The 21,333-nt window shown below is 38.1% G+C and overlaps 1 protein-coding gene and 1 pseudogene across 6 annotated transcripts in view; both read left to right on the forward strand.

The window, feature by feature from the left end:
• The window catches only part of KLHL15 (kelch like family member 15), a 36,465-nt gene extending 15,315 nt beyond the window's left edge, over positions 1 to 21,150 (forward strand). For all 6 annotated transcript variants that reach the window (XM_053917234.1, XM_053917232.1, XM_053917233.1 and 3 more), the window contains one exon: positions 15,869 to 21,150. In XM_053917234.1, coding sequence (XP_053773209.1) covers positions 15,869 to 16,978 — 1,110 coding nt within the window. In that variant the 3' untranslated portion in view covers positions 16,979 to 21,150. The remainder of the gene's footprint in view (positions 1 to 15,868) is intronic.
• On the forward strand, positions 3,702 to 7,440 carry LOC128779988 (histone-lysine N-methyltransferase EZH2-like; annotated as a pseudogene).
• Positions 21,151 to 21,333: the final 183 nt, after the last annotated feature.

Below are 21,333 nucleotides of genomic sequence, written 5' to 3' on the forward strand. Positions count from 1 at the left end.
GTCAGTAGTGACAGTGGCTGCAAATTAATTACATTGGGTAGTTTTGTAAATCGTATAAAACATCAGTTGTACCTTCTGATGGATTGTTTGCATATGTAGCATGGGAGGGGGTTGTTGCTCATTGGCCAGGTATTGAGCATCTCATTTGAATGAAAGTGTTGTTAAGGTTTCCTTCTTGAGTTAATTTCTTTAGAGAACTTAATAAGGCCCTGGCCACAGAGAAATCTTTCCATTTTATTTTAGTAATACTGGTGAGATAAGTGGAAGGTAGGCTATGATTCTTAGTGTGTGAGAGTTAGTGTTTATCAAAGGAATCTGTGGCTTTCTAAATGTTGAGAAACACTAAGTTAGCTAGATTTGAGACCTTATCTCTAGTAATAAAACTTCAGGAAAAAAACTAAACTGGAAAATTTGGTTAGGAAGTAAGACATTGGACTATTTTACATCATAATACAGGATGGGGCAAAAGTAGGTTTACAGTTATGTGCACAATACACAGAGCTCTTTCTTGCATTATTATATATCAAATTATTGTATTTCCATACAAACAACTGTAAACCTACTTTTGCCCAAACCCTGTATTTTGAGCTTGAAAATAGGGTCCATCTATTTTTCCTATGCTCAGCACACTGCAGGTTTTGAGGAAGGCCATTTTAATATCCATTATATATGCTCAGTGCCAGAAAGGGCACAGAAATAAAGACATGTTACATCTGGGCTGGTCCTTTTTTAGTATGAGAATCTACGGAGGGAAAAGTGTAGGAAGTTTTGATTTGTGGTTTTATTCTATTTGCTGAAACTTAGAAAAATGTAATACTGATGTGCGCCTTTTTCTTTTAGTTTTACATTTTTTAAAGCTTTGTATTATAAGAGTTTTTTAAAACTGTATTTTATTGATTATGCTATTACAGTTGTCCCAGTTTTTCCCCCTTTGCCCCTCTCTGCCCGATACCCCCATTCCCTCCAACAGTCCCCCCTTAGTTCATGTCCATGGGTCATGCATGTAAGTTCTTTGGCTTCTCCATTTCCTATACTGTTCTTAACATTCCCCTATTTTGTACCTACCATTTTGTACTTCTTAATCCCTGTACCTTTTCCCCCTTCCACCTCGCAACTGATAACCCTCCAGATGATCTCCATATCTATGATTCTGTTCCTGTTCTGCTTGTTTGGTTAGTTTTTTTTTTTTAGATTCAGTTGTTGATAGTTGTGAATTTGTTACCTTTTTAATGTTCATTGTTTTAATCATCTCCTTTTTCTTATTAAGTCCCTTTAACATTTCATGTAATAATGGCTTGGTGATGATCAACTCCTTTAGTTTTACCTTGTCTGGGAAACACTTTATCTGCCCTTCCATTCTAAGTGGTACTTTGCTGGATAGAGTAATCTAGGCTGTAGGTCCTTGCTTTTTCATCACTTGAATACTTCTTGCCAGTCCCTTTAAGCCTGCGAAGTTTCTTTTAAGAAATCAGCTGGAAATCTTATGGGAAGTCTTTTGTAGGTAACTCTCTGCTTTTCTCTTGCTTCTTTTAAGATTCTCTCTTTATGTTTAACTTTGGCATTTTAATTATGATGTGTCTTGGTGTGGGCCTCTGTGTCAATCTTGTTTGGGACTCCCTGGACTCTATGTCTGTTTCCTTCACCAAATTAGGGAAGTTTTTTTTTTCATTACTTTTTGAAATAAGTTTTCAATTTCTTGTTCTTCATCTTCTCTTTCTTGCACCTCTATGATTTGGATGTTGATATGTTTGAAGATGTCCCTGAGGCTCCTTAGCCTCTTGTTTTTTGGTTTTGGTTTTGGGGGGGGGGATTGAGATTTTATTTATTTTTAGAGAGGGGAAGGGAGGAGAAAGAAAGGGAGATAAACATCAGGGTTCAAGAGATTCATTAATCAGCTGCCTCCCACATGCCCCCAACTGGGGACCTGGCCCACAATCCAGGCATGTGCCCAGACTGGGAATTGAACTGGTGACCTTTCAGTTTGCAGGTTGGTGGTCAGTCTAGTGAGCCACACCATCCAGGGCTTTTTAAAAAAAATTCTTTTTTCTTGCTGTTCTGATTGAATGTTTTTTTCTTCCTTATGTTCCAAATCATTGATTTGAGTCTCAGCTTCATCCCCTCCACTATTGGTTCCCTGTGGATTTTTCTCTATTTCATTTAATGTAACCTTCATTTCTGCCTGGGTCTTTTTTATGCTGTCGAAGTACTCATTGAGTTCTTTGAGCATCCTGATCACCAGTGTTTTGAACTATGCCTCTGATAGGTTGGTAATCTCCATTTATTTTAGTTTTTTTTTTTTTTTTCTAGAGTTTTGTTCTGTTCTTTCATTTGGGCCATGTTTCTTTGTCTTCTCATTTTGGCAGCCTCCCTGTGTTTGTTTCTGTGTATTAGTTAGAGCTGCTTTGACTCCCTGTCTTAGTAGCATGGCCTATTGTAGAAAAGCACACCTGTAAGTTGTAGGGGGCAGAGCCTTAGGTAATTGCCAGGGTGGAGCAACCTGGGTCACTGCTTTGTGGCTCTGTGGGGTGAAGGGCTTGGAGAGGGGACTGTGCTCCTGCCTGGCCTCTGGAGCTTTACCCAGGAGGAAGCTCTCTCCTGGCACTTGCCCTGTTGCCAGTCACTTCAATTTCTTCCTGTATGCCACTTGTGCCCTTCCAGCTATTTCCCTGGTGCTGAATCTCAGAGGGGGTGGGTCTGCATAAGTTCAAAGTCAGTTTTGGGCCCTTTAAGAGGTGTCTTCTGAGTATCTGCAGTTTCCTCGGTAGCCCCAACCCCCACTGGTTTTTGTAGCCAGAAATTACAGGGACTTACCTTCCTGGTGCTGGAACCTTGGGCTGGACGGTCTGGTCTGGGGCTGGTATCCCTTGCTCCTGAGGTATTCCTCCCAATTTTTATCAACCACACATGGATGTGTCTCCGTTCTGTGTCTCCATGCCTCTCCACACGTCTCTGCATCTCTGTCCCTCCTACCTGTCTGAATGAATGTGGCTTCTTTTTTTTTTTTTTTTTTTTTGAGGACTTTTTATTTATTTTTCATTTTTAGAGAGACAGGAGAAAGAGTGGGAGCAGAACATTTATTGGTTGCCCCCTCTGCACACCCCGAACTAGGGGCCTGGCCCACAACCCAGGCGTGTGCCCTGACTAGGAATTAAACCTGTGACCCTTTGGTTTGCAGGCCAGCACTCAATCCACTGAGCCACAGTGGCCAGGGCTGAATGTGGCTTCTTTAAATCCTTGGTTGTTGTATTTCCATTCAGCTCGATTTTCTGCCAATTTTGGATGGTACTTGTTTTGTAGTCTAGATGTAATTTTTGCTATAGTTGTGTGAGGAGGCTAGGTGTGTTTACCTATGCCTCCATCTTGCCTAGAAGTCAAGAGTTATTGTGATTAATTTCATCTATAGTGTATTCCCAATTTTAAAACCAGACTTCAGCCCTGGCTGGTGTGGGTCAGTGGATTGAGTGATGGCCTGTGAACAAAAGGGTCGCCAGTTTGATTCCCAGTCAGGGCTGCAGGCTGGGTCCCCAGTATGGGGCATGCAAGAAGCAACTGCAGATTGATTGTTTCTCTCCCTCTCTTTCTCCTTCCCTCCCCCTCTCTCTCTCAGAATAAATAAATAAAATCTTAAAAAAATAAAGCCAGACTTCAATTTCAGTTTTTACTTAGGCAAACGTCTGTGGCATATATTTTTGCTAGTTCCAATGGTCTTTGTCTCTGTTAACAGAGGTAAGCCTCAACATTTGTCATTCTGAATTTCATTGGTTTGGAGATACAGTTCAAACTTTGCCCTCTTTGGTCTTGGTTTTTAAAAAGACAGTTTTATGAAAAAATTTTTATGAAGTAAATATATATTTGGCAAAGTGCATAATATTACTTTTTTGTACAGAGAACATCTTTTTAGCAAAACTGTTATGTTATTCATTAAAATAGCCATATATTGATTTTTAGTACAGTGGTGTCTTAATAGTTTTGAATCCAGGGCATTTTCAGTATCATAAATATGCATAAGGTAAGAGTCAAGGTACCAGTGATCCCCTTAGAAATTGTATTAATCATAATCATAAAGTCTTTCAATTTTTTAAAAGGAGAGAATCTATTCCAAATCCTGAAATGGTAAAAAAAACATTTATTCAGTTTGTGTTTAGGATTTTACAGTTGATATTTTGTTGACTTGTATTTTGCTTTCTTCCAAATAATTTGCTTTATAATCTAGATCATGATATTCAGAACCCCCGTGTGATTTTCTTGCTTAATTTGTTAAATGTAGTTCACCGTATCCCCCCACAATTAGTTTTATGTAACTTTTTAAAAAAAGATTTTAAAATTTATTTTTAGAGAGAGAGGAAGGGAGGGAGAAAGAGAGGGAGAGAAACATCAATGTGTGTTTGCCTCTCATGTGCGCCCCACTGGGGACCTGGCCCTCAACCCAGGCATGTGCCCTGACCAGGAACCAAACTGGTGACCCTTTGGTTTGCAGGCTGGCACTCAATCCACTGAACCACACCAGCCAGGGCAGATTTATGTAACTTTTAAAGAGCAAAGCTAATGTTCTAATGAGAAAAGAATGTTAATTCTCTTTCAATGGGACTATATTTGGATTTAACAAATAATGGGCATTTTATAAAAGTTTACTGTTTTACGAATATTTAAGACTGAGCTAATTTTGATAGTCTACTAAAAAGAAAAGATGTAACTTCATTACTAGTGAAAATTAATCCTAGGATCAGAGTTAAAATTAACGCTTCAGAAAAGCTTTCTAACACCTAGAAAAATGTCTTTTAAGGAGCAAAATTTGTGGCCTTAAAAGCTACATTTTAAAATGGGAATCATGTGTCCTGGACTCACATTGAAACTGAGAGAATTCAAGGATTACAAATTAAGCATTCAAGAATATCTTGGATACCTTACTAAAAACGTATTAGCTCTCAGAACTGGTCTTCATAAAACACTGATAATCTTCCAGATATTTTCTCTATCATTATTGTTGATTTATATACCATTAACTGGACTATGACCCATAAGGAAATTTATTGTTCTTAATATAATTCATGCTTGGGTGATTTGATATTCTGGTTCACTGAAACACAGTCCACTAGATAATGAAATAAATTCACTGGGCAAGGGATGCGTCTGTGTAAAGTGTAGGTGCTGTATACCCTCCAGAATTCCTCCAATTACACATTGTAATGTGTTTTGACTAATCTATCACTTGACTAATCCAAAATGTCTATCTAGCAACCAAACCATTAACTGCAATGTTACCACAGCTTAGCCAAAAATTCAAAAAAAGTTTATTTTTAATGACTTCAGCTACAGCCTGACAAATCTAAAGGGCAAACCAGAACTTTCCCTCAAACCTTCATAGTTTGAGAAGAGAAATATAAGCCGTGCTGTGTTTGACAATAAATTATTTTTTAAAAAGACATAACTTGGAGTTCAAATGTGAAATTTGATTAGAATTTCTAATAAGCTTGAGTTGTTTTTGAAAAGTTTAAAATTCCTCACATAGGGTGCTCAGTCTGGGAGTGTCTGACGCTGGAGCCCTGGCGGCTGTGGCAGTGCATGGGAGTGGTGATGGAGGGGCTGGGGTGTAGAGAGAGAGGGGGATAGAGAATGTGGGTTTGTAAGTGATGAAATCTTTGTGGACTGGGTGAATGCTTTTGGTCAGTACAAAGATGGTCATGACAATGATGACAGAGTTGAGCCTGAAGAGAGAACAGATCTGGTGGAGGACTGAGATGATAAAGAAAGCTGCCCAGCTCAGAAGTTTCCTTCTGACAAAATTTTTGAAGCCATTTCCTCAATGTTTCCATATAATGGCACATCAGAAGAACTGAAGGAACAATGTAAAGAACTCACCGAGCAGCAGCTCCCAGGGGCACTTCCTCCTGAATATACCCCAAACATACACGGACCAAATGCTGAATCTGTTCAATGTGTTTGGAGGGATCAGAGCCTGCATTCATCTCACAAGCTCTTCTGTAGGTGATGTTTCAAGTGTTGATTGCTTCCTAAACCCTTTTCATGCAACACCCAATGCTTACAAGCAGAAGAACACAGAGATGACTCTGGACAACAAACCTGGTGGACCAGTGCTGACAGCATTTGGAGGGAGCAAAGGAGTTCACTGCTGCCCTCACTGCCTATTGCATCAAGATGCCGACCCCCGAAGCTCCCGGGAGGCCACAGAAGAGGGCGGCTTCCAAACAGCAGGAGCAAGCCCAGTACCCCCACCATCAACGTGCTGGAGTCAAAGGACATGGACAGGACAGTGACAGGGAAGTCGGGCCAAAACAGATGGTGAGAACAATGATGAAGAAGAGAAAAAAGATGAAACCTCCAGCTCCTCTGAAGTGAAATCTCAGTGTCAAATGCCAATAAAGATGAAGCCAAACAGTGAGCGTGCCCCCCCCTGCTGCCGGAATGTGTAGTGGGGGGGCTGAGGCCTTCATGTTCCTAGTCCTCGTCGGCCCCTACCACAACTGCACCATTGCCAGGTTAATTGGGACCAAAACACGTAGACAGGTATATGTGTTTCGGGTCAGAATCCAGTATCATAGCTCTGGCTCCCACTGAGGATGTCAACACTCCAAGAAGAAGAGGAAACACAAGTTGTGGGCTACATTGCAGAAAGACACAACTGAAAAGAGTGCTCCTCTAACCACATTTACAAGTACCAACCCTGTGACCATCCACGGCAGCCTTGTGACAGTTCATGCCTTAACACGATAGCACAGAATTTTTGTGAAGTTTTGTCAGTGTAGTTCAGAATGTTAGAACCGCTTTCCCGGCTGCTGCTGGAAAGTGCAGTGCCCATGCTACCTGGCCACCTCAGAGTGTGACCCCAACGTGTGTCTCTGATGTGTGGAGCTGCTGATGACCACAGGGACAGCAAGAACGTGTCCTGCAAGAACTGCAGCATCCAGCGGGGCTCCAAGAAGCATTTATTGCTGGCACTGTCCAAAGTGGCGGGCTGTGGCATTTTCATCGAAGATCCTGCACAGAAAAATTAATTCACCTCAGAGTTCTGTGGAGAGAGCATTTCTCAAGATGAAGCTGACAGAAGAGGGAAAATGTATGATAAATACACGTGCAGCCTTCTCTATTGATTTTGTGGTAGACGCAATCCTCAAGGGTAACAAAATTTGTTTTGCAGATCAATCAATCCAAACTGCTATGCAAATGTCATGATGGTGAAGGGGCAATCACAGGATAGGGATGCTTGTGAAGAGAGCCATCCAGACTGCTGAAGAGCTGTTTTTTCATTACAGACATAGCCAGGCCGATGCCCTGAAGTACATGGGCAGCGAATGAGACATGGAGATAGATCCCTTGATGTCTGCTACCTGTTCCCCCGTCCTCTGGAACGGTTGCCTTAGCTTCAGAAATCTCCAGTACTGTGAGCAATTTAGAAAAATAAATTGCAGTTTGAAATCCTGAATTTGCAAAGTAATGGAAGAATAATATATAGTAATGAGTTTAAAAATCAACTTTTTACTGCCTTCTCACCAGCTGCAAAGTGTTTTGTACCAGTGAATTTTTGCAATAATGCAGTATGGTACATTTTTCAACTTTGACTAAAGAATACTTGAACTTCAAAAAAATAAAATTCCTCATATACTTAATAGTACTTATACATCTATAAACTTGAAGTTGCTTAAGATAACAGTCAGCTCACTTGCTCCTGGGAGTGAAGGCACAGAGATTAGCAGGGTTTCTGTTGGAAGTGGGTCAGTGGGTTAACCCTACTTTCTCAGTTAATGTCATTTTCTACATCAGTCTTTTTGCAGACCTGGACCCAGCCCCATGGACTTGGATGATTGTAATTAACTGTGTGCAGTTCCTTAAAATAATCACCCAAGGTGTTTTTTTCCTTTCAGGTCTTCTGCCTTTCTTGTATAAATGTGGAGTGCTCTTACTCTACCTTTGACTTGCATTACTCCAGGTTCACAGGTTCCTGAAGACTGCTGGTAATCTAGTGTGTTGACTGCTGTTAGATCCTCTGGGAAAGAGATGATTTCAGTGTATTAAGCAGGCAGAACCTATTGAAAATGGGAGTTTAAAATTTAATCATACTTGATTATTTGTCTTCTAACTAAAAGGGTGATGAAAACAAAAGCACAGAATTGGAAATTAACTATGGAGTGAAAGGAAAGAAAGACATGGAATGGGAATAGGCATATTGACTTGTAAAAGGAGAAAACCTTTTAAATAAACTGACAAAAAATAGAAACTAAATGATAGGTAGAAATCAAGCCCTGGCTGGTGTGGCTTAGAGGACTGAGCGCTGGCCTGGGAACCAAAAAGTTGCCAGTTTGATTTCTGGTCGGGGCACATGCCTGGGTTGCGGGCCAGACCTCCAGTGGGGGGGCATGCGAGAGGCAACCAATTAGTGTATCTCTTGTGCATTGGTGTTTCTCTCCCTCTCTTCCTCCCCCCTCTCTAAAAATAAATAACATACATTTTTTTAAATCAAAAAGGATCAGATAAGTCAGAAAAATGACTGGAGAAAAGGTTAGGAGCAGGAAAGAAACAAGGCAAAATACTAAGATTTTAGTCTTTAACGTTTTAATTTTCAAGTTTAAAATTTACCCAATGTTACATATGTGATAGGTAAGCCTTGGTCATTTAGAAGTTAGTTTGATATAACGTAGGAGGAATTTTTTCCTCCTAAGTTATAAATTCTAAAACTTAGTTGTACTATGTAAAAGTATAGTCAAATAATAAGGTGGTCTTAAGTGTCTTTAAAAATTACATTATTTTCTACATTTTAGGATTGTGCAGTTTTAATTTCCAGTGGTGCTGTATTACTGTTGCACCAAAATTGGAAGGAAATTAGACTTATAAAGCACATTTATTTTTTATCTTTCTTTTTTAAAAGTATATTTTATTGATTATGCTATTACAGTTGTCCCCTTTTTTCCCCTTTATTCCCCTCTGCCCTGCACCCCCCCCCCCAGCATTTCCCCCCTTAGTTCATGTCCATGGGTCATACATATAAGTTCTTTAGCTTTTCCATTCCCTGTATTCTTAACCTGCCCCTGTCTATTTTGTACCTACCATTTATGCTTCTTATTCCTTGTACCTTTTCCCCCATTACTCAACCCCCCCCCCCGATAACCCTCCATGTGATCTCCATTTCTGTGATTCTGTTTTGTTCTGGTGGTTTGCTTAGTTTGTTTTTATTTTTCTCTTTAGATTCAGCTGTTGAGAGTTGTTTGTTGCATTTTACTGTTCATAGTTTTGATCTTTTTCTTAGATAGGTCCCTTTAACATTTCATATAATAAGGGCTTCGTGATGGTGAGCTCCTTTAACTTGACCTTATCTGGGAAGCAGACCTTTATCTGCCCTTCCATTCTAAATGATAGTTTTGCTGGATAGAGTAATCTTAGATATAGGTCCTTGCCTTTCATGACTTGGAAAACTTCTTTCCAGCCCTTTCTTTCCTGCAAGGTTTCTTTTGAGAAATCAACTGCTAGTCTTATGGGAACTCCTTTGTAGGTAACTGTCCCCTTTTCTCTTGCTGTTTCTAAGATTCTCTCCTTCTCTTTAATCTTGGGTAATGTAATTATGATGTGCCTTGGTGTGTGCTTCCTTGGGTCCAACTTCTTTGCGACTCTGAGCTTCCTGGATTTCTTGGAAGTCTATTTCCTTTGCCAGATTGGGGAAGTTCTCCATTATGTTTTCAAATAAGTTTTCAATTTCTTGCTCTTTCTCTTCTCCTTTTGGCACCCCTATGATTCAGATGTTGGAATGTTTCAAGTTGTGCCAGAGGATCCTAAGCCTCTCCTCATGTTTTTGAATTCTTGTTTCTTCATTCTGTTCTAGTTGAAGTTTATTTCTTCCTTCTGCTCCAAATCATTGATTTTAATCCCAGTTTTATCCCTGTGGGTCTCTCCAATGAACTCTCCTGTGAGGCTGGGAGTTTCTCCCACTGCTGCAACCCCCACAGGTTTTTACAGCTAGAGGTTTTGAGGGTTTCTTTTCGTGCACTGGAACCCTGGGTTGTGCAGTCTGTCTCACTCGCGAGTTGTTCCTCCCCATTTATCTGCTCACAATTGTGGGACTGCCCAGTGTGCCAGCCGCCACCTCACCTGCCTGGTCCTCTCCACTCTTCCTCCCAATCTGGATGATTGTTTCTTCTTTAAATCCTTGGTTGTCAGGCTTGCATGTAGTTCGATTTTCTGGCAGTTCTGGTTGCTTTTGTTTTTAAATTTGTTGTCCTTTTGGTTGTGCGAGGAAGCAAAAGTGTGTCTACCTACGCCTCCATCTTGGCCGGAGGTCCTGAAGCACATTTATTTTTGAAGTAAATACTTTTCACTCTATAGAAAAGTTGAAAGGATATAGGACTAACCAAATTGTGCTGAAACTCTTACTAGAACATTACCCTGAGAGGTCTTCTCCCTTGCCCCTATTTACTCTGGTCACCTAACTTCTGAAGTTTTTAGACTCTGGCCTGCTAGAAGAAGAGAGGATGGGTAAACCCTTGCTAAAGTTTGTCTCTGCCATTTGGCATTTGACTGCCAATAGAGTATTACTGAGTGAATTTGTGCTTATCAGGAACTAGTATTTTTATAGCCTTACCCCAGGTCATTAACTCAGTTTTTTAAGACAAAGGTATTATTTAAAGGCATTTTGATTATGTGAATTTTTTGTTTGTTTGTTTCCCATAGATCAATATAAACTTCAGGTCTGAGCCTGGGTTTATAAATAGACTTCTCGCACCAATTAGATGCTTTCACAATACAACATATAAAAGTCTGCTCCACATTTTTACTGACTATCAAAACTATATCAAATGTAGCTGTAATTCTCAGAGATATCAGTTGTTATAACACTGAAGCCCCATGAGAGTAACTGCTTTGTTTCTAGATATTTCTATTGAGAAGATTGGATCATGGAGAATGGATGGTAAAACCAATAGCCAGGACTCAGTCTTCCACATAACATCTTATACATTTCAAAAATTGGGTTAGCGTTTTTGGATGTAGGAAGTGCCAAAGAGGTGTCTGTTAATGCAGCTGACTCATTTCAGAAAGGGAGTATCTAAAGTGGAGACTTGTTCACAGCTTAAGTCCTGGTATCTTGAGTTCATGGCTTATTCCTGCCCCTGTGAATCTCTCACTGATAGATAAGCTAATAAAAAGCATTTGTTTCTTTAAGGTATAAGTATATTTGGTATTTACAAATCATTTTGAAAGGTGAAACAGCTGATAATACCTTAAAATGGCTGACTGAAAGTATAAAATAATTTTAGACTGTAGTCAATGTTAGTAGACTTTTAAAATTGGAGATTTTTAATCAAACAAAGGTAGTAAGCTCTGTGGAAATGCCTGTTTTAGTTATATTGCGAGTTCTATTTTAATTCTCTCAAAAATTAAAAGAGTATGTAGCAATTACCTCTAAAGATTAAAAATTTAATAAACGAATTATGTAACTTTAAAAAATAATTCTCACCTGAGAATTATGTTTATTGATTTAGAGAGAGGGGAAGGGAGGGAGAAAGACATCGATGTTAGTGAAAAACATTGGTTGGTTGCCTCTCATATGTACCCCAACCAGGGATCGAATCTGCCACCTTTTGGTGTACAGGGTGACAGTCAACCAACTGAACCACCCGGGCAGGGCTGGATTATTTAACATTTTGACAGTGAAGGGAGAAACCTGGAATTTTTGCTCAATGGTAATGGCTAGCTATTATTTCTTTGACTTAATATGTATTTGCAGGAACCACATTCAAAATGAATAGTTTCTCACATTTTGTCTTTAACCACATGCATATGTGCATGCACACAATTACACTAGACTAAAAGATTAAAGGAGGAAATGGCCAATTTTAAATTTTCAGATCACTGTTTTTAAGAGGTAATATATGCTTTCATTTTGTATTCAGAGTAAGACAAAATACTTAAAATTTTAAGGTATCAAAGCAAGAAAAGTGATAAAAATGAATATAGGCTTTCCAAGTTTTAAACAAGACAGCTTTTTTAATCGCATGAAAGGATAAGAAAAGTAGTTCAGAACATGAAATAAATGTCATTCTTTCCATATCTATTGAGAGTACCTGATACACAGATAGTTTAACTGTTACATGAGTGGATGGTGGCAGAAATGCTTCCTGTATGAAAAGGTGAGCCACACATTTCTTTTTGGATAGCCCCATTTATTAATGCATTTTAAATGATTTTATTCACACACAGAAGGTTTTCAGCCCTCTGCCTTTTGTTTTGAAGCAGAGTATATTTGTAATTACTTAGTGCAGAATTATCAGAGAAGCATTAATTCTGTGTTTCTATAATGAAAGAAGTTACGCTTTTTGATACTGTATGGTTTTAGAGGAGAATTGCCATGATACCTAGTTCTGCGAAAAGGGCAAGGTAGATCTAGAGCTTTTGGCTTTGGCAGGGAGAAGTAGGAGCTAAATTTTTTTGGTTAGAAGATCTTTCATGTTATAACTAGTTATCTCAAATGGCACAACTTCCATTGTCATGGGCTTAGAGGTAGAACAGACTGGATACAGATATGTAGCTTTGATTTGAACTTTAACATGGAGTTGAAGTGAATCTTGGAAACCCTTTGGAACCCAAGTTCCAAAAGAGTAAATCAAATGAATGGAGAAGAGGACAAAGGGACCAGAAGATTGGGTATAAAATGAAAGACAGGAAAATGACTTTAAGAAGCAGTTAAACTGGCCCAGTTTGATGTGATCTGCGAGAGCCTGGGGTTAGAAGGGGGAAGGCTGTTACAGGCCATTCTCCTAGACCTTGTGTGACACTGGAATCCCTCCTCAGTGCTCCTGATAGGTGGTCACACTTGGACTACCTTCAGTGGCAGGGTGTCCACTGACTCCGGAGGTAGACAACTCCTGACTTGGGAAAATAGGTACCCATACTTTTTTTTTTTTTTTTTTTTTACTGTAGTCCCTATTAAAAAAGCTAAATACAGACAAGCTCACTGATGTATGTTGTCCACATATACATGCTTTCCCCTGCATATACTACTGACTGTGTAAACAGTTCATTTTTATTTTTTGAGAATATTCTATATACTTTTCTGTTTTTGTCATTTCAAATTTTGAATGTCTGTGTTAGTGCATATGGATTAACCATTCTTTTTAATGGCTACTGCATATGGTCTGTGTCAGAGTTTATTCAACCGATGCCTTACTGATATTTGAGCTGTTCCCAGTTTTTGTGCTCTTACAGATAACAGTGCAATGAACATCCATTATCTTCTTGACAGTTCTAATTACAAAGCTTTTTTTTTTTTTTGTATTAGCCTAAAACCTTTCTTCTAACTTCTACTTAATTGGTTCTAAAAACAGTTGCCATCTTCTTGAGACATGGTCTGTTTTGCCCATGTGTAAAGCGTAGCGATGGAGCTGAACACTGTCTTAGTTGTGGTTTTATCCTAATGGAGAGTGTGGGATTATCTATTCTTTTAATTCGGTCATGATTTTATTAACTCTTAAGGCTGTCATATCACACACTGTTAGTTCATGTTGAGGACAGAGTCAGTTAAAACTTTATGTTTGTAGTTTGTGGATCCCTGGAGTATCTGATAAAAGCTATGGACTTATCACCTTCATCCTACCCCTCAAATGCATTCACACAATTATTTCTGTAGTTTTATGTGGTTCATGGGTCTTCAGTGTTTCCCCTTTTCTTTATGATTAGATTTTGTTGATTACTGTGCTGAAGTCATAGATTCTCTCATTCTCTACAAGTGCTGTTACATAGTCAAAAATTTAATCGGAAACGGTCAGTCTTGGAATTGCCTGGTGAGTGTGTGCTATCTCCTAGTGTGTAGCGCTTTCTTATTTGCAAGTGCTAACTAATTTTTTTAACAACCCAGGATCAGCCTCAAGCTAACCAGTCTGTAGTTGAGAAATCTGTCTGGTTTCTAGTCCTTACCCATTCTTCACGATTCCACACAGGTTACAGACAGCAATTAAGCAGCCTTATCTGTGAAGCCTCTCAGGATCCCAGGATGTGATTTGTGAGATCAAATGACTTGAACTCAGGATATCTAGCTGTTCTCTCTTTTTTTTCTCAGCCATCTTGGATTTAAGTTTCTTCTTAGTCATTGTATTTGATCGTCAGATTGGAAAGAAGAAAACATTCTTAGCTGAGATGGAAATAAAATAGGAGTAAGGCTGTTTGTCTTTGTTAATATTACATTAACCACCCCATCCAAGGGAGACTTCACTTTTTCCTCTACCTCTTTTTACTTTAACCTCTAAAATGCCATCTATTCAGTATCTGACACTTTGTAAAGTCACAGTTCATTCAGAGGGTTTAGCCTTGTTCACAATATTCTTAGAGCTCCATTCCACTAATACTTGTTTTATGTGCCTGCTTTTTTTTCACCATCTGTTTTAAGTGGTTTTTTTAACATCTAAATTCCAGAAAGCTCTCTGTGCAGCACATCAGATTTTTTAGACACTTTCCCTTCTCTTCCCCTCATCAGTATGTTTTGCAATTATGCAGTCAGCAATGCTTTTGAGAGCCTTCACATAGTTTCTGATTTTGGAATTGATCCTAATTTTTCTTTGAAAAAGTTGAAATCTGCCTATCCAATATGTGCATCATTTTCCTTCCTTCCTTTCTTGATCTCCAAACAACACGGCTGCTTTCTCTAAAGCTTCCTTCTACTTGTAATGTTATTAATCATGTTTTTAAAAAGATTTTTAGTTTTTAGAGAGGGGGGAAGGGAGAGAGACAGAGAGGAAGAAAAACATTGATCAGTTGCCTCTCGCCCGCCCCCAACCAGGGACCTGGCCTGCAACCTAGGCATGTACCCTGACTGGGAATTGAACTGGTGACCTGTTGGTTTGCAGGCCTGTGCTCAGTCCACTGAGCCACACCAGGCAGGGCAGGAGATATGTTTAAAATGGCAAGTTTTGGGTGCTCTCCCTCTCAGGAGCATCCCCCTCGCCTTTCCCTTCTCCCCTTCCTCTCCTCAGGCGCCTTACCTTTGTCTTCTCTTTCCTGAGCTCCAAGGTCTCTTCTTTTGCCTCTGTAACTTGTTTCCTTAGTCCATTTTTTCTATGGCTCACTTTTACTACCTCTGTAAATTTCTAAACAAACCCTCTCATGTAATTTGAAAAATAAATAAAATGGCAAGACTCTCTTCTTTTATAAATATGATGTTGGCTTTTTTTGCTTTGTCTTCAGTTTCTTACCTCATTCACAAAAGTTCTCTGAAGAAACCACATCTCATGCTTATTTTTTACCTCCCCTCCCTATAGCATTACCACAGTACTTAAAGTACGCTTCATAAGATCTTAGTGATCATCTTAATTAGGTAGCTCTGGCTCCAAAAATAAAATGAAAAAAATTGACCTTTTCTTGTCAACTGAATTATTGCCATAGTAGTTGATGATAGCAGACCAAGCCTTTATGTGAAAAATCTGCTGAGAATTTTGTGTATATTTACATTTTTACTAACTCACTAACTTAATTCCCCAAATTATTCAGCTATGGTTGTGCTTACACTGTTCCTTGTGGTTAAGAAAACCATGGGCATGTTTTTCTCTACTGTGAAACCTCTATTTGTCCTCCTGGCCACCACCAGGGCCTGACATAATAATAGGTGATTAATACATTTTGTTAGAGGAATTTAGCTTGTGCTGGGAAAGTAACTTGTTTACTGTAAAAACCTTGGAAATGTGCATAGGTTATTATAAATGTAGATTGCAAAAACAAATGTGATAAAAGCTTTTTTAAAAGTTTGTGATCTGAACAGGAAAAGCAATTTTAGTAAAGTAAGTCTAAAATCTTAACACTAACCGTCTTAGTGGGCTTTGATGTTTTATTTGCCATTGATGTTCGTTCTTTTAGTTAAATTCTTTTACTTTTTTCTTAGGTTAAGACATCAGAATTTTATAGATACTCTCGACAGCTGCGCTATGAAGTTGACCAAGCATTGAATTACTTTCAGAACATTCACCAGCAGCCTTTGTTGGACATGAAATCAAGCCGCATCCGCTCTGCCAAACCTCAAACTACAGTATTCCGAGGAATGATTGGACATAGCATGGTTAACAGTAAAATACTTCTCTTAAAGAAACCAAGAGTCTGGTGGGAACTAGAGGGCCCCCAAGTACCTCTGAGGCCAGACTGCCTAGCTATTGTCAATAACTTTGTGTTCTTGTTGGGTGGTGAAGAATTGGGCCCAGATGGCGAATTCCATGCTTCTTCCAAAGTGTTCAGATATGACCCGAGACACAACTCTTGGCTCCGGATGGCAGACATGTCTGTACCACGTTCAGAATTTGCAGTTGGTGTTATTGGGAAGTTTATTTACGCTGTAGCAGGCAGAACCAGAGATGAGACTTTCTATTCAACAGAGAGATATGATATCACCAATGATAAATGGGAATTTGTGGATCCTTATCCAGTTAACAAATACGGACATGAGGGGACAGTGCTCAATAACAAGTTGTATATCACTGGTGGAATCACCTCATCATCCACCTCCAAACAAGTGTGCGTTTTTGACCCCAGTAAAGAAGGGACCATAGAACAACGGACCAGAAGAACCCAAGTTGTTACCAACTGCTGGGAGAATAAGAGCAAAATGAATTACGCAAGATGCTTTCACAAGATGATTTCTTACAATGGCAAGCTTTACGTCTTCGGTGGTGTCTGTGTGATCTTGAGGGCCTCTTTTGAATCTCAGGGCTGCCCTTCCACAGAAGTGTACAACCCAGAGACTGATCAGTGGACCATCTTGGCATCCATGCCAATTGGTAGAAGTGGCCATGGAGTGACTGTGCTGGACAAACAAATAATGGTTCTTGGAGGCCTTTGCTACAATGGTCATTACAGCGATTCCATTCTCACTTTTGATCCAGAAGAAAACAAGTGGAAGGAAGATGAATACCCGCGGATGCCCTGCAAGCTGGATGGTTTACAAGTATGCAACCTGCATTTTCCAGAATATATACTGGATGAGGTCAGACGCTGCAACTAACGACATCGTTCTCGCTTCAAAGCCAAACAAAAAATTTGTTTGTGACAGAGTAGTTAATTAACAGCATAAAGGAAAACCTCACGAGTTTTACTATCAAAGCCATTGGTCTAATAGTGTAAAAAATTTTCATTCTGTGCTAGCATCCTTTGTTTTCCTTTTAGTGGCCTCAAACTCATGCAATAAGTTAGTTCTAAGCACTAGCTCTTGAAACTACTTCCTCAAGCAGTTTAATAGAATGATCCACTTATCTGGGAAGCTGATTGTATGCTTTAAACATTTCTCTCAGATGTCAGTGTAGGAGTCATGCATCTTCTAAGAGAAGACCTGATAAGTGTCACTTGATGTAATTTCAGTTCCTATCTCGATCTGAAATCTTTCTGAACGTTTATTTCAGTCCGTTAGACCTTTTGGTTTTATTGTTTAAGTTTAAAACTCTTGCCCTTTTTGCATGGCTTTTTGCTGAAAATGCAAAAATATAACTTTTCTACAAAGTTAACTTTTTATATTCAAAACACTATTTCTAAGCTGCCTTCTCTTACCTGCATTGTGTTAGTGAAAGCGTATCCATACGTGCATACATCTTATGAATATATAAGGCACATCCTCTTTTATGCGTGGTTAGGATTCTATATTTTTAAGCTAGTGCACTTGCACACACAGTTTGCCATACTTGTTGAATTTTAGATGTAATGTCTTTTCGTGTATTAACATTTTTAGAAAGTTAAAATAACTGGAGTCCTCATTTGATGTCGAAGTAGCCTGTCTTCAGTCCATACTGATTCAGTAATAATTTGAACTCCTTATATTCCTGAAACATGTATGGACTTATGAAAACTAATATTTTATATTTTACTTTAAAAGGAAACGTTAGTGTTCTTTATCGATGTATGTCTTCTTTTTGAACATGTTTTTTTTTTTTGCAGTTTGTTTAACGTTACCCTGTTTTTAGTAAGAATTGGAGTGCTATATGACAAGCCCTGGCCCTGCAGCGTGCAAGCACTTTTTAAAGAGAATTTAGGTAATACCAGACTGCTAAATACAGGCCCCTAAAAGTAAGTGCAACTTCCATTCTTTACATTTAATAAGGCTGCTGCATCTGTTATTGAATGGAAAGTAGCAACTTGTGGACAATTTGAGCTCAGTTTTGACTTAGAGGTAAGAAATAGAATTATAATCGGACTGGTCATATCTACTTGTTTATTTAGTACAAAAAAACTTAGCGGCACTGGGGATGTAAGCCCTCAGCTTTTGTTTTATTTACTGAAAGCTACTAGCATGAAGGACAGTAACCTCAAGGTTGAGAGTGGATCGAGAATAACTGTTTGAAAGCATTTGTACTAAGTGTTTTAGGATTAGCCGCACCTTTCAACTCAACGGAAAAGCATATAGTTGACAAAGTTAAGCAAGAAGAACCAGGAAATGGCTCATTCAAATCGATGCCATTTTTTCCTGAGTAGAGTCTATAGCTGATACAGACTAGATCTACACTGGCAAAACTTGCCAGATCTTAGAATATTGGTGCAATATTGCAATGCCTTCTGTATGGCTATTGTATAAATTTTCTAGTTTCACTTTTTTTTTTTTTTTTTGCTGCTGCCACCACTGAACATAAGATAGAAGAGTGAAGTCATGGAAATGTGAAGACTTGTGGTTTTTTTACAGTTAAATGAGACAACTATTAAAAAAAATACCCTGGTTTTAAAACTCCAAAACTGGAGGCGTTTGAGTTTAAGAAACAATCAGATACACAAGTAGTTTTTGAAAAAGAAAAACCTTGGCATTGGTTTTAGAAGTCAAATTAGTGTTCTCTTGTATATGAGACTTAAATTTGTGTTAAATGATTCTATCATTTACTTTTCTGTTTTTAATAATGAAACTCGATATCATTTCCCATGGTAATATGGGTAAAAGTCTTTTTTCTACATTTAAATCATTTCTAATCATTTTACTTTTGAAAACTAGGGTTACCTTAGTCATTCTTTTTCTAATATATTAGGTGGTTTAGTGTTCTGTGTGTCTGCTGTCTTGCTTTAAAGAAAATAACAATTAATGTCTTCATTATTTTCCTCGTTGTCTTTTGCTGGAAAAGACCGAGACAGGGTACCCTTCATCAGGCTTTTACACTCCAGTGGTGGTTCTCTTTAATTGCTTAGATATGACTTCATAGCCCTAGTTAAGGTAAGATCTGGGCAAACAATTGAAATTCTTGGTCTTCCATTCTAAAGACAGAGGCCAAGGTCAAAATTTGTGTTTTGGAAAATTTGTGAAATCTTAACTTGAACTAACTCTGGGTTCAGCTTCACGTTTAATTCATGTCTGACCTGATGTTAGCTGTAATCAGTTTTGAGCTTTAAGAATAGTTGCTGTTGCTTGGGTTCTTTATGAATGTATGAGAAAATTCTTCTGTTTATATGTAGCGCTAATTTAGGTTCTTTTAAATCCATGATAAGTTACATTCCCTTTTCAAGTTATGGTGTAATTGCTGAAAGAGATTTATTTTTGTTATACTAAACTATGGAAAATTTTTTCATAGATTTTTTTTCAAGTTTATTTTTTGTGTGCTTCATTTGGAACCATTTTTGTTTATATACATTGTATGTGTTCAAGATAGTAGTTCTTGAAAATTCAGTAAGAGATTTGAAACGATTCAGTGCAACCGTTGTAATCTTTGTGTTAATTTTCACTTTACATTGTAAATGCCAGACTACAGAGTTAGCTGGTCTTCATTAGTTGCATCTTAATTAGAAATGTTTGTTCTCTCCCATGTCTTTGACCTAAGTTTTGACTTTAATCTGCTTAAAGAAAATTCTTGCACTACAACCTTTTCATAAAACTCAAGATTGTCTCATTGAAGGTTTTGTATTGGAAGAAATACTACTGGTTTTTTAAAAGCAAAGCTTAATTAATAGAATTATTAGCTTTTCTTGAGACAGCTTTCTCTGTGTCCTCATTACTCTGCTCTGTGTGAGTGTTACTATAATTTGTGAAATACTGACTGAGCCCTTCACTTACCTTTTCTAAAGCAGCACCTTTGGACACCTCATTCTGGGAAGCCTGCTCGAGTCATAGTAAAGGACACACATTTGTATGGGGAGAAGTGGTAAAAATGGAGAGTTTTGTCTTAATTACAGGAAACTAAGCTTTAAAATATTTTATAACAAATTATTTGAGCTGCATTATCTAAACATGTCAAACGTTCAGTGGGACTATTTTTATATATGTATATGTGGTTGTAGGTCATAACATTTCAGTTTATAATATAAATCGTTATTTCAGTTTATAAGCTATCTCTCAAAAAAGACTAGCTCTTTTGAGAATACATAATTTAAGGTTTTAGATTGAAGTGAAACACAACATAGATAATAGTGAAATTAGGTATAACTGAGGGCTATATAGCAGTGAAACTGCTAGTGCCATTTTTCTTGTTTGCCTATTACACATTTTTGATTTTGTTTTTTGTACTTGGAACAGTTTTAGGGATCATACATTTGTTCGATTGGATTAGAGTTGGTTTGGGAATAAGTATCTTCTAAAAAGAGATTTATCTTAAAAACAAAAGTCCTGAAAAACTAGTTTATCAAGAGTTTATAAAGTCAAATATTCAGTTGACATAGACCGGAACACGTAAACACTCATGGAAGTCATACCCTTTCAGTATACCGGTATAGCTTCACAGTTACAGGAGTAACACCGAGAGAATCCCATCAGCTTTGTTTGTTCCCCCTTAACATTCTCGGATTTTCTTTCTTTACACCTTTGGGAACAATTACGTTAAAAACCTTATTAATCAGTATATCAGTAAGGATTAAGAGTTTGCTTTCGGAAGGAATGTTCCAGTGAGGTGATCGGAGAGGTTATTTTCTACCTAACTTGTATGTGCCCTATACCTCTTGGGCATACTTTGTTTATTAGAAAAATATTTTGACATTTAGGTACATTTTGGGCCAATAGTCAAATTAATCCTAGGGCCGATTTAAAAATCTTAGAATAATTTAAGGTTTGCCTTTTATACCTGTTTTGAAAGCCTTTACATTTTTGTCAGGTAATTTTTCCCAAGCCGTGAATATAATCTATTCAAACATGTTTATGCTATCCATTCTGTTTTTAAATTGAAAAAATGTTAAAAGTGTTTATGAAGAAAAGTTTAAATAAAATATTTTTCATCTTTAAAATATACTTCTTTATCTCTTATTATTTACTATCTTTATATAATCCATCAGTTTCAAAGTCACTCATGACTTGATTAGCAGTATCCATTTTGTTTTCCTTCAACGTGCCAACAAATGCCACAGAAATGTGATTTCTACTGATTCTTTCAGCCAGCGATTCAAATGAAAATATTAAAGTGAAATTAT

This window comes from Desmodus rotundus, chromosome X (genome assembly GCF_022682495.2).
Source record: "Desmodus rotundus isolate HL8 chromosome X, HLdesRot8A.1, whole genome shotgun sequence".
In the NCBI taxonomy this organism is placed as follows: Eukaryota; Metazoa; Chordata; class Mammalia; order Chiroptera; family Phyllostomidae; genus Desmodus; species Desmodus rotundus.